We start from the raw sequence: 13336 nt of genomic DNA, 5'->3' as shown, positions 1-13336 counted from the left end.
TGTAATTAATCACTGGAAAAAAGGAGACGGATGCACACGAGGGGGAGCTGATTGAACGATGAGAAGGAGAGTTAATACTGCCGCGGATGCTGGACTGGACTACGGAGTCCTCGCCATGGATGCTCGAAACCTGACGATGCCCATCCGGGTCCGCCGTTTCCCGTCGCACAAGATGGACGAGTAGGATAATACCACGCTCCTTAGACTACGATGTCACGGTATACACAGTACCATGAAGCTGTGATCCAAACACTGCCAACTCAAGTACCTATACCGCTATACTATATACATGTACAGTCGGAGTATTATGTGTACGGAGTCCCTGTATCCAGCCTGTATCCGTAACCATACTCTCGCTGCTTTCACCGACCAACCACAATCCGCGCCATCAATGCCAAGCTGAATTTCCTCTTCCGGGTTGGCGTGTTTCTTCCTCCGATTTCGACATCGACATCGACTCGGACGAAACATGTTGCACCTCAATCCCTCAGCCACAAGCCAGACCATCTTGCCCTGACGCTTCCACTGGCTCTCCCTCCATCCACTGGCAGCATGTCGGACGCGCAGACTCGAAAACGCTCCAGGCCCGTGGATGGATCGGCCTCCGGCAATGAATCCTCCGACGACGACTTCGGCCCAGCGTTGCCCGCTTCCGTGCCGCCCAAGAAAAAGCGAAGGCTGCCGTATGAGTCGCTGTATGTGGATGCCTTGCCGAAAGGCGTGAGGTATTCCAGATCGTTAATGCACAGGGATCAGGTATCCACGGTGACCATTGCCCCTTCGCCCGCCGACTTTGTCATCACCACCTCGATTGATGGGGTGGTCAAGTTCTGGAAGAAGATGGCCAAAGGAATCGAGTTTGCCAAAGAATACCGGGCACACGAAAGCCAGGTGGTGAGCTCGACTGCCAGTGTCGATGGAGCCTTGTTTGCCACCACAGGTGACGAGAGTGATAACAGCATCAAGATTTTCGATGTCATCACGTTTGACTTACTGTCCATCTTGAACCTCGAGAACCCGGCGACCTGCCTCTGCTGGGTGCATCGACGCGGCGCTGCCCCCATCCTAGCGGCCGGGGTCGGGAAGGAGATTCACATCTACGATGGCCGTGGCGACTCGCAGACTCCCATGCATGTATTGTCATCTCTCCACCGCGCTCCTGTCGTGGCCATGGCCTACAACCCTGCCTTTGACTGCGTGGTGTCTGCGGACTCGGGCGGCATGATTGAATACTGGCAGCCCGGCGAGAACTATGAAAAGCCCGACACCGTGTTCAAAATGAAGGCCACCACCAATCTGTTCGATTTCAAAAAGGCCAGGTCTGCTCCGTGCAGCATCACCATTTCACCTTCCGGTCATCAGTTCGCCACAATGTCTTTTCCGGACCGGAAAATCCGGGTGTTTGACTTCGCTTCCGGCAAGCTTTATCGCTCATACGACGAATCCATTGAAACCATCACGGCGATGCAGCAAGCTGGGACCGCTCTGCAGAAGCTGGACGAGGTCGAGTTTGGTCGGAGAATGGCCGTCGAACGTGACCTGGACAATCCGACCGTGCGGTCGAGAATCAATATAATCTTCGACGAGTCCGGTCATTTTATTGCCTACGGGTCTCTTCTAGGCATCAAGGTGGTCAATACTCTCACCAACCGGGTCGTGAAGGCGTATGGCAAGGAGGAACCGTTCCGAGCATTGAACATAGCTCTATATCAGGGTGCGCCACAGAAAAAAGAAGTGGTCACCGTTTCTATGGCTGCCAGCGCCAACCCGCTCCTGAACGAGGCCGAAGAACGAGATCCTATGCTCTTCGCTGCCGGGTATGGGAAGGCTCGGTTCTACATGTTCACCAACGAAGAAGAAATCAGCAAGTCGACGCGAGATGTCCAGAACGAGAAACCGCGAGTGACTGGAGGCAAGAAGAAGGAGGCCAAACAGGCCCAGACAGGGACGTCTGCAGTTCTCCATACGACATACGGGGACATCCATATCAGGTTGTTCCCGGACAAAGCACCCAAGGCGGTGGAAAACTTTGTCACGCATGCGCGGAACGGCTATTACAACAATACCATCTTCCACCGGGTCATCAGGAAATTCATGATTCAGGGAGGAGATCCGCTGGGCGATGGCACCGGCGGGGAGAGTATATGGGGGAAGGAGTTTGAGGACGAGTTCTCCGACCTCAAACACGACAAACCGTACACGGTGAGCATGGCGAATGCGGGGCCCAATACGAACGGGTCACAGTTCTTCATCACAACGGAGAAGACGCCGTGGTTGGACAACAAACATAGCATTTTCGGCCGGGCGTACCAGGGGTTGGATGTGATACATCAGATCGAGAACACGAAGGTGCGCAAGGAAAAGCCGGAGGAAGACATCAAGATTGTCAACATATCAATCAGCTAGAGCTGGCGCCGTGCATGAGTCGCACAGCCGTCATGTTGGACTTGGACCTGGTCTTGATTGTGACATTCAGAAGGCTCGATCCCAAGCGATCGTGATTGCGGTTGGTGGAATTGACAATCCAGCTCGCTAAAGGCGGAGACTTGCAGAGCTTCGAGGAGTACAACAGACAACAGACAACAGAGTAGTAAGAGCGCCGTATATACCCATAGTTGCGTACCTAAGGCACCCAGTCTCTCCCGGTGTCTCTGAGTCAAGGAGACAAGAGTTACAGTAGTCGTGGTCAAGCCTGGCACAGAGACAGAGAATACTCGTACATACAGACAGATTTCCCCATCGACGCGTCCGTGCCCGTCTGGTTTCTCCGCACCGCAGTTCGCGACCTCTTCCACTGCAATTCACCATCTGGAAACTTTTTTGGCTCCCACTCCCATCTCCCATCTCCACGCGCGTCACACTCTCTGCACGTTTGTGCGTTCCGCTCGTTTGTCACGATGGTCAAACTCCTGGTCGCCGTGAGGGTCATTCCCGAGGACGACTATCTCCAAAACCTGCAACGGATTCCCCGGCCTCTCATCAGCAGGGAGAAGAGGTTACGGGTGATCGTGCGAGAGCCGCATAAATGGCAAATTGGCACCCTTGCCCTCGAGATTCAAAGAGCATACAAAAGTTGCTATCAGCAGTGAGTCTCCGTCCCTCCTCACCTCCTCCGTTTGGGCACGCCGACCGAGTTTGGGTGAACTGACGACCTCGGAGTGAGATGCCGACCATCAAATACCTCAAGGACAACGAAGACGATTGCGACCTCGACCCTCAGCTGTATGTCTCCGATCTACTCCTCGACGAAGGCAAAGCCGCCAAAGATGGAGCCGATCAGCGCGTCGCAATCAAGGCCATTCTGGAGCAAGGCCGCGCGGTGCGTGAAGGATCCGTGGCAGTGGGAAGCTTGTTGGACAATCCTCAGTTTCGGCTTCAACACCAGCAGACTTCGCGACCGCCCGTCCCGAGATTTCCTGGCGTCTCCTCCTCACTAGGGAAACGCTCGCTTCCCCCGGCCGACACCCAGCCTTACCCGTCTGATGTGATTGGAAGCAAGAGGCCGCGGCAAATTGAGATACCCGAGACACAGAGGGAAGAAAGCGTGGTCTCTTCCATCGAGAGAGATGCAGCGGGAGCATCGCCCGAGCTGGTTCAGGCCACGCAGGAAGAAGAGGCAAGGCAAGACCAAGACTCACGGCCGCAGCAGTCACCTCTGGTACCCAAGGTCGAGTCTCCCGAGCTTTGGCGGTCTTTTCAGGCCATGCCTGCCGCAACGGCGGATGAATTGGAGGAACTACCGGCCCAGCCTCACACCTTTGCATCAAGGCCAAGAACGACGGGGAACTCGATAGATACACAGCGATTATCCGGGTCTCGTCGACCCAACGGCGTCTCGTCGAGTGCCCAGATCGAATATTCCCAGGCACCCATCACACCGCCTACAGAGGCTTCTACAGGGCGTTCGACTTCGACAAAGCTGCGGTCTCAGGGCGTACGGGACGGTACCAGCATTCCCCATCAGCGATCGTCGACTTCAGCAGGCAAATTCAAACGCGTAGATGTCTATGACTTTCCGGAATCAGACATCGACGACACTCAAATGTCGCCTCGCTCGAAGCAAGCACGGCTCGGGCCTAGAAATTCGGCAGACCGCCTATCTCAGATTGAGCGGTTGCGATCTCCAAACGAGGACGGTGTAGAGGAGGCGCAGCATCGGCTCAGTGTCGACGAAGCGCTTGGTGCCTTGGAAACGGAGTCTGTCTTGGATGGCAATGGAGTGGCACCACTCAACTTTGTCACCCCCGAGGTGTCTGTGAGATACAACAATGCTCGGGACACGGATGATTCGGAAGAATCCATCTACGAGGATGCGGCCACTGACGACATCCAAATGCAAGACAGTCATGAAACCTCCCATCTTCACAAACAACCGACGCCAGCTCTCCCGGGACCGAGCTTGAATCTCGCTCCAACAACGGACGACGAAGTTGGCGACAAAGAAAATCGTCATGCAACCCCGACATCTGCTCAACCAGTCTCTGAGGCTTCTGGGCTAGCAGCCAGTAGCAACTCTACAGAGAAGACTCCTACCAAGGCAGGTCCCACACCAGCTCCAGCAAATGAGGTCAGGCCGTCTGAGGGCACACCCGCTAAGAAGAGACAACGGAAGAAGCCGTCAAAGATCAACGGGGACGAAAATTCCAGCCAAGTGAGTGGCAGCACAAAGCATTCCGCTGTTGCAGAGACGCCAGGCAAAGTAGCTGCAAAGTCGGCCAGAAAACCCCGTCGTCCGGCAGTGGCTTCTAGTCTGGACAGCCCGGGAGAACAGTTATCGCAGTCACTACAGGAGTCGGCGCGCAAGCAAATGTCTGCGAACACCCTAGGTAAGAAACAAGCGGCCCCATCCCGAGCAGCTGGAAAGAAGCGCAAGCAAGACGCAGCGAAGGATGGACCGGAAACAGCGCAAACCGAGCCTTCAATTCAAGGCGCAGCGGTCCATGCGAAAAAAACTGGCACAGCGCCCCAAAAGACCCCGAGGCAAAGAAAACGCGCTGCGCAACAGAAGCCATCAACGACCGATGAACAATCTGCCGCTTCGAATGATTCCCTTGCTGGTATTCTCGTGCAGAGATCAGAGACCGGCGCTGATAAATCGCTTCCTAATGCTGGCTCGAGCCCCAACAAGGCCGCTGACAAGCAGAAAACGCCCGTCCAAGACCAATCAAAGGCATTGACTGACGACAAAGCGGCGGACCTGATCCCAGTAGGCTTCACAGAGGAAGAGGCCAGAACCATGAAAAGTCGGGAAGGCATGACCAAGGAGCAGTACGAGGCGGAGAAGAAGCGCAAACGGCAAGATGCTGCACGCCAGGCGGCCGGGCAGAAGAAGAGAGGTCCTTCAGTGATGACGGACAGGCCTCTCGGAGCCAAGAGTGAAACTCCCGGTACCGCCGTGGCGTCGGGTTCCAACTCGACTGGGAAGAAAGCTCGGAAGAATGCTTCTGCAGAGGACGGGCCAAAGTCGAGTCGAAAGAGCGTCAGCGCAAAGGATGGAGCAAAGCCTGCTGTCGAAAACACACCCAGCAAGGCCACCGACGACGTCGTCTCCAATCAGCGTATGTCTGTCAGTTCGGCCAATCCCTCGACTGCCTCTAAACGGGGATCGTCTAAAGGAGCATCGTCGGTTGCGAACTCGTCCAAACCGGGCAAATCAGAATCTGGCCCAACACCTGCGACGCCCGGAAAGACACCAACCAAAAGCCCATCAGTTCAGCCGGCCAGTGCTGCTGTCAGCAAACCGGCCAAACCAGATCCCAAGGCGCGAAGCACAGCCAGCCGGAAATCAACTCCTGCCCCAGCGGCCAAGACTACCTCCGTTTCCAAACCCGGAACCAAATCAGCATCCAAATCCACTCCGGGTGAGGTCTCATCATCATCGCTCGTTCCTAAAGTGGCAGCTGCGCCGACGATCATGGAGGCGAAGAACTTGAAGGGCCTTCATGCGGCGCTTCGCGTTGCGAGTCAAATGCACTCGGCGTCCTCAAGCTCGTTGTCTCGGGCGTCTTCCCGACCGGCACCAGCGCAAAAGCGGTCGGTCTTGAACACGTCGACGGACGATGACGATGATGACGACAGCAGTAATGACGACAGCGACGACGAGGCAGAGAATCGCACCAAGGGAGGTGATCAGGCCAAGACCCAGGACTTGACGTCGTCATCAGGTTCGACGAGCGACGAGGACAATGATGACGATGACAATGGAAGTGAAGCCGGTCCCAAGTCCAAGCAGGTCGCGCAATCGAGTGTCAAGGCGAGTCCTCGTAAAGGTGTCAATGCAAAGACGGAGGTGGGGGGTAAAGGCCGAGGCAAGACTCTAGGCCAGCCTGATCCCAGTATTCGCGATCCGAGTGTTGATTCCGACGAGGACGAGGACGATGAAGACGATGAACTGTGGACTGTGGAGTGAACTGTGAAGACTAGGCAAGTAGGCAAGCAGGCAAGCAGGCAGGCAGGCAGGCAGGCATTGGGAGTGGCAGAGCGTACGGCGTAGAGTCAAGCTGCGAATCTACTCTACTCTACATATGCCGAGGTGGTCGCGAGCCTTGGGATGCGCCCACACCGGCTTGGTCCTTGTTGTTTGCTGTGGCTACTGCTGTGGCTACTGCTGTGGCAACTGCTGTGGCAACTGCTACTGTTGCTGTTGCGGTTGCTGCTGTGGCGACTGCTGCTGTCTCGATGTGTTGGATATGATGCCAGCAGTGCTGAACAGAACCGACTTGATACTTAGGTACTTAATTGGTGGTGGTGTTGGTTGTGACACTAGTATTGGACTTGGTTCGGCCTTGATGGTTGCGGTCGCGGTCGTCGTCGTGGAAGCTGTTGGCGTATTGGTGACGATTGGTAGGGTATGGTGTGGTATCTTGTGGTGTGGTGGTTAGGTCTACTTTGGTCTTCTCTGGTCTAATACTCTAGGCCACGCTCACCGTCAATCAGTGAGATGTAGATGCAGATGTAGATTCAGATTCGGATTCAGATTCGGATTCAGATTCGGATACGGCTTCGGCTTCGGATTTGTTTCTGTTATTGCTCATTTCTATTTCTCAGTTCTTATCTCTTATCTCTTTCTCGTTCTACCCTTCCAGTCATCGTAAACTGTTAACTGTTAACCGTCCACCGTCCACCGTGACTCGGCATCAGGTTGCTGTAGCTAGGGCCAAGGTGAGTCTGGACGTCGAACGGTCATCGGAATCGGAATACCGAACCGCCAGTCAACAGCCCGACTGGACAGCTCTGGACAGCAGTACTCGATACAGTCTTCTACTTAAGACCACTCGGGTTGGATCTGGATCTGGATCTGGACCTGGGCCTGGACCTGGATCTGGAAAAGAAACCCATTCTCAGTCCTCCTTGATCCCCCTACTACCAAGTATGCTTCAATTCCTTCCCATAATGCCCCTACCTCCACACGTCCACGTCCGTCCGTCAGCTTTTCGCTTTTTCTGCCTACCACGTCTAGAACCCCAAAAGCCGGCCAGACCCGATCCCGATCCCGATCCCGATCACGATCCCGGCCCCAGCCTCGGTCCAAAAGGCTTCTCACTAAGAAACCTCCGGCTCGATGGTGTTTCCAGCGACAATGTTGGCCCACCCGATCAGACGCCAATGCTTTTCGATTCTCCGGCTCAGGGCAATCTTCTCCCCAATAGCCGTGCATGCAGGTGTGGTCAGAGTGAGTTTGGCCGCGTCGGCCTTGACGCCCATGACTTTGGCCCCGGTGGCGGTACTGCCGATGTTGACCATGAGAACCTCGTTCTTGGCCAGCTTGGCCACTTTGGCCTGTTTGCCGTCGGCCGTCTTGACCCCAAGCAGTCGTCGCAGGAGGAAGTAGTTAACTTCCAGCTCAATGTAGATCTCGGGTAGCTGGCCCTTGAGACCCAGCACGTGGCCCACGAGACGGTCGGCTCTGCACAGCGTAGGATCGACACGCGTGCCCACACCAATGAGACCACCTGGCACGGCGAACTTGAGGTCGTTGTGTTCGGCGAACAAACTGACCACTCGAGACAGGATGGGTCGGCAGATGGTCTGACCCTTTTCGTCCTTGGTGATGATCCCGGGTCGGATTTCGACCTCGTCGCCGAGTTTCAGCACACCCGTCAATATCGAACCGCCTGCGACACCACCCTTCAGGTCCTCGATCTCGGCACCTGGCTTGTTGACGTCGAACGATCGGATCACGATCATGTGAGGCGGCGCGGTGAAGTTGCGCACGGGGACGGGGATCTTGGTAACCAGGTACTCGTTGATGGCGTCAATGTTGTATTTCAGTTGTGCGGAAATCGGGATGATCGGAGACCCGTCGGCCACTGTGCCCTTGATGAATTTGAGGATGGACTGGTAGTGTGATAGGGCACCTTCTTCCCGCATCAGGTCGACTTTGTTTTGGAGGATGATGATATGGTTGAGTTTCATGATTTCGATGGCTGCCAAATGTTCCGACGTTTGCGGCTGTGGGCAGGTTTCGTTACCAGCGATCAGCAGCAAAGCCGCGTCCATGACCGCGGCTCCTGACAACATGGTACTCATCAGAATGTCGTGACCGGGGCAGTCCACGAACGACACGTGTCGAAGCAGACGGTACGTTCCACCACATCCTGGCCTCTCGCAAGGAGGATCTACCTCCTTTTCACTCTTGTAGCTCTTGTAGCAGGTCGGCCGCGGGCATTCCTCGTTGTCGCACTTGTAGATTTTGGCATTGGCGTAACCCAGCTTGATGGTGATGTTTCGCTCCAGCTCGTTCTTGAATCTGACCGTCTGTACGCCGGAAATGGCCTTGACCACCGTCGACTTGCCGTGGGCGACATGGCCTATTGTTCCAATATTGATCGTGGCTTGTCTGGCGATGATCTCGGGCGTTAGAGGAGTGAGGGTGGCGAGGTTTAGGTCTCGAGGTTCTGGCTGTTCAGGGAGGACGGGTCGAGCTTCGGGGATGGCGGGGGCGGTGCTCTTTTTCAACGCAGATTTCGGAATTTGGTTGGTCTCTTCCACCTCGTCCACCTCGTTCTCTTCCCCAGGCGGGGTTCCGGGCTGAGAGAATTCGTCGTCCGACGGAAAGTCGCCGTTGGTCGCCATGATTGCGGCTGTTGTGGAAGTCCCGAGTAAAGGGATGGCCTTGTCTGAAGTAAGTTTACGCGGTAGGACTCAGACAGTGGGCGGCGAGTGTCCCGACCCACGAGTGGACGGTTTCGAGAGATTCAGTTGACGTCTCGGAGGAAATCCTGGCGATTATGCTGCTTGTGCCACTGGGGAAGAGAGGCAGAAGTGATTACAAGTGTTTAATGGCAAATGAGAAGGCCAAGGTGTTGATGGCATCGGCGACGGAGGGGCTGCAGGAAGTTGAAATTTGTGGCATCACCATGCCAAGGTATCAGCACCCCGTTTTCGGACGAGGGTGATGCCGCCCTGTGAGCGTGAGCGAGGGGTGGATAGCTGTGATTGGTGCTTGGTGAGACTTTAAAACAGCGTGACTAACTATACGAGGGAGTGCAGATACTGGACAATGACGGATAGATACTCCGTACACTACCCTTTGTAGAGTGCTTCCTGAATACTCGAGCCTACGGAAATCATTCTCCTATTAAGCAGGTCCACACTATATTGTGAAGAAGACTGTCCTCGCTGCTTTCACCAGCTTCGGACTTCCAGCTTTCTCACAGCCAATACCCTGCCTGTCTTAGTACCATTAACCGCTGAACCGTCATGACTCACACTTACAACCACGACTCACGACTCGACACTCAACAGAGAGAGCGTCCCGGCCCAACCTAATTGGCAGTTGGCATGGCAGTTAGCGTGGTGTCCTGACAAGTCAAAGGGCCTGAACTGTTCGGTGAGTCATAGCGTAGCAAGTGCCTTCGCCTCTCTAGAGAGGACTTCCAACAGGAATTAGACAGATCCGAGATGATATGTAAAATACCTGATACAGAGCATGGCTCGCTATATAAATACTAGACCAGTAGGGTACGACTGTAGCTCGCTACAGCCACAGTCACGCCACAGCCACAGCGCATATTCTATTCACATAGTTAGCTATAACTAGAGCTGCTCTCAGCCATAAACCCCTATCTGGAAACTGGTGACAAAGTTCTGTCCGGGTATCCAATAGTGACTGGTTCTGTCTGACGAGGAGGGGGAGAGAGAGGAAGAGGAATAGGAAGTAGAGATACCAGAAGGATTGGCGCTTTAGTATTTCCGGAGTAACACGTCCAGTGCACTGCACTGCATTCCGACCATAACTCCATATGGATACGGATAGGGATAGGGATAGGGATACTTCGTCCTCCATACTAGATACCTAAGGTAAGGTACCTAACCCACACAGCGTACGCAGTACGAATAGATACTGTAATATTGTTTGTTGTCGTACCTCTATCAGGTAGTTTTATCCGTGCGCCGCCCAGATGCCCGGTTCCGGCCCGGTTTCAGCGCCACTTTTGGCCCAAGGACCAATGACATTCCCGCCGCCAGCCTGAGACCGGGAGTCGGGAGAGGGGGGTAGGGCCGGCAGGGCCGGTGATTGAAGCACTGCCAGTGCATCAATCACAGACATAATTGATATTTGGCGAGATGAGAGATCAGATGCGAACTTTGCACCGGTCGGGCCCTCCTCGCCCCCTATGGATACGGATACTAATCCTACCTCCTAATACGCTGTACGCTGTACGCTGTGACTAGTGGACGCGCCGGCACAGGTATCTCGCCGCCGGTCGAGTTCGGTTCGCCGTGTCGAAAATATCCTCGCTTAACTCCCGTCTTTAATCCCGGCACGTCGACGACGAAAGGATTGCTTTGGTCTTGCTGTCTGTACTTAAAGACACTGGGTCGGCTGTATTATTATTGTCGTATGACGGTCAAGCTCTCTTTTCCAGTGCGGTCAACTTGAGGCTCTGCACATTCCAACCGAATCCCAATTCTTACGTCAATCCTGATACCAATCCCTGTACGAGATATAAATCTGGATACAATCCTTATATCAACCCTGATACAGTAGCGACTCCAACTCCATCAACCCTGTTACAGCGACTCCAACTCCAACTCAGTACAGAAGCTACGGATCAGAAATGGTTGTCGCGCCCCTAAATAAACCAGTCTTTTGAACATACCTCAAGGGACTGCTGGACGCGTTCCATCCAGCCCATCCCCTAGGCTTCCTGCAATGGCCACCGAGAAAGATATCGTCAGCCCTCCCGACATGGAGGATGGCCAGGAAACAAGGGTGGTTTCGAAGCACAACACCGCCGATGCCGATGCCAATGCCGATATCGATAGCACCGTCGCCACCTCCTCGGGACAGGAAGAGACGGCGCAAATTGACATCGAAGCCCAAACCCAACCCCAACCCCCGACCTCGGCCCTGGCCATGTCAAGGACCATCAGCCAGAAGCCGTACACAGCCTTCTCCAACAGGGCCAAGTGGTTCATTGTGATCATGACCAGTATGGCATCCTTCTTCTCGCCTCTATCGGGCCAGATCTACTTTCCCGTGCTGCCGATCCTGAGCGACAACTACCACCTGTCTTCGAGTCTGATCAATATCTCCATCACCACGTATATGATTTTCCAGGGGATCACGCCGAGCTTCATGGGCACCTTCTCCGATGCCAGTGGGCGACGACCGGGATATATCCTGGCATTCGCCATCTACACCGGGGCGAATATCGGTCTCGCGCTGCAGAACAGCTACGCGGCCCTGCTTGTGTTGCGGTGTCTGCAGAGTGCCGGCAGCAGCGGGACAATTGCGTTCGGATACGGCGTGATTGCCGACGTCGCCACGACCGCCGAGCGAGGAAAGTTCTTTGGTCCCATGGCGGCCGGGGTCTTGACGGCGCCCGCGCTGGGACCGACCATCGGTGGCCTCTTGACGCAATATCTCGGCTGGAGGGCCGTCTTCTGGTTCCTGACCATCATCAGTGGCGGGTTCTTGACCATATACATCATCTGCATGCCCGAGACCCATCGCAAGATTGTGGACGATGGGAGCATTGTGCCGCATCAGCGGTGGCGCCAGTCGCTGGTGCAATATCTGGCCGCTCGACGTCGGCTGAAAAAGATGAGTGCCACCGACAGAGAGGAGTACAGACGCGCACAGCTGGAGCTGGCCGAACGGCAACAGGGCAGCAAGCTCCGATTCCCTAATCCGCTCGGATCTTTTGTCATTCTCACCCACCCGGATGCATTCTGTCTCATCCTGTACACCGGCGTGACCATGTTCAGCAACTTGGTCGCCATGACCACTACACCAACCGTGTATCCCAAGCTGTATGGGATGGATGAGTTGCAGGTTGGGTTGTGCTTCCTGTAAGTTGGGATTTTCTTTCTTACCGATTTCTTGTTTTGGGATTTCTTCGCTTGCAGATTTCTTGTCCTTGGGCTTTCTTCGCTTGCAGATTCCGTGGGTTTGGGCCTTTCTTCGCTTGCAGATCCCGTGTCTTTGAGCATTTCTTCTCCTTTCCAATTCCACCCATCCCATACATTGACTGAGGTTTCAATCCACCCATTCCATATACTGACTGAGAGCTCAAAGACCACTCGGCGTAGCCGCCACAATTGGCGCACTTGTGAACGGCCGGCTCCTCGACTGGAACTATGGCCGCATTGCCCGTCAACTGGGCCTCAAGATTGACCGGAAACGAGGTGACGATCTCCTCCAATTTCCCATCGAGCGGGCTCGCCTCCAGTGCGTCTTCTTCTCGCAAGCACTGCAGGTGGCGGTTTTTCTCCCCTACGGCTGGGCCCTGGAGAAGCATGCCTCCCTCGCGGTGCCACTGGTCTTGCAGTTCATCATGGGTTTCTGTCTGGTGGTGTCATCGAATTCCGTCAGCACGCTGCTGTCCGACATTTACCCCAGCAAAGTGTCCACGGCGTCGGCGGCTTCGAACCTCGTGCGGTGCCTTTTAGGTGCCGTGGGCGCGGCCGTGGTTGATAATATGCTGACCAGCTTGGGAGTGGGTTGGTCTTTTGTCTTGGTGGGTTTGCTGTTGGCGGCCGCCACTGGCTTTCTATGGGTCGAAATGACATGGGGGATGGGATGGCGGCAGAAGCGGTGGTTGAAGGAACGGGGGGAGAGAGAAGAGAAGCAAGCCGAGCAAGCCGAGAGAGAAGACAAGGGACAGCAGCAGCAACGGCAACACCAAGCGGAGCAAGCCAAGCAAGCCGAGAAAGAAGAGAGAGAGAAGGAGCAGCAGCAGCAACGGCAAGCCGAGCAAGCCGAGAGAGAAGAGAAGGGACAGCAGGAGCAGCAGCAGCAATAGCAAGCCGAGAAAGAAGAGAAGGAGCAGCAGCTGCAACAGCTGTCACGGTTGACCCACTTCAAGTTGGTGTATATAACCGTCAC

At 55.0% G+C, this 13336-nt stretch overlaps 4 protein-coding genes across 4 annotated transcripts; 3 read left to right on the top strand and 1 right to left on the bottom strand.

Annotated features, from left to right (window-relative positions):
* Window positions 1-552: 552 nt before the first annotated feature.
* On the top strand, window positions 553-2406 carry A1O3_07664 (peptidylprolyl isomerase; the record flags this gene model as incomplete). The annotated part of the gene is made up of 1 exon (XM_007737771.1): window positions 553-2406. The coding sequence occupies one exon, from the start codon at window positions 553-555 to the stop codon at window positions 2404-2406; it is 1854 nt and encodes a 617-aa protein (XP_007735961.1).
* Window positions 2407-3163: 757 nt separating this feature from the next.
* Window positions 3164-6409, top strand: A1O3_07663 (uncharacterized protein; the record flags this gene model as incomplete). The annotated part of the gene is made up of 1 exon (XM_007737770.1): window positions 3164-6409. One exon carries the CDS (start codon window positions 3164-3166, stop codon window positions 6407-6409), a length of 3246 nt encoding a protein of 1081 aa, XP_007735960.1.
* A 1133-nt stretch (window positions 6410-7542) lies between these two features.
* Window positions 7543-9075, bottom strand: A1O3_07662 (eukaryotic translation initiation factor 2 subunit gamma; the record flags this gene model as incomplete). The annotated part of the gene is made up of 1 exon (XM_007737769.1): window positions 7543-9075. One exon carries the CDS (start codon window positions 9073-9075, stop codon window positions 7543-7545), a length of 1533 nt encoding a protein of 510 aa, XP_007735959.1.
* Window positions 9076-11158: 2083 nt separating this feature from the next.
* On the top strand, window positions 11159-13253 carry A1O3_07661 (uncharacterized protein; the record flags this gene model as incomplete). The annotated part of the gene is made up of 2 exons (XM_007737768.1): window positions 11159-12300; window positions 12527-13253. The coding sequence occupies 2 exons, from the start codon at window positions 11159-11161 to the stop codon at window positions 13251-13253; spliced, it is 1869 nt and encodes a 622-aa protein (XP_007735958.1).
* Between the last annotated feature and the right edge of the window lie 83 nt (window positions 13254-13336).

The sequence above is a fragment of the Capronia epimyces genome (genome assembly GCF_000585565.1).
Source record: "Capronia epimyces CBS 606.96 chromosome Unknown aczIQ-supercont1.6, whole genome shotgun sequence".
NCBI classification, from domain to species: domain Eukaryota; kingdom Fungi; phylum Ascomycota; class Eurotiomycetes; order Chaetothyriales; family Herpotrichiellaceae; genus Capronia; species Capronia epimyces.
The sequence above is the reverse complement of the archived record's forward strand: the minus strand, read 5'-3'. Positions and strand labels throughout refer to the sequence as shown.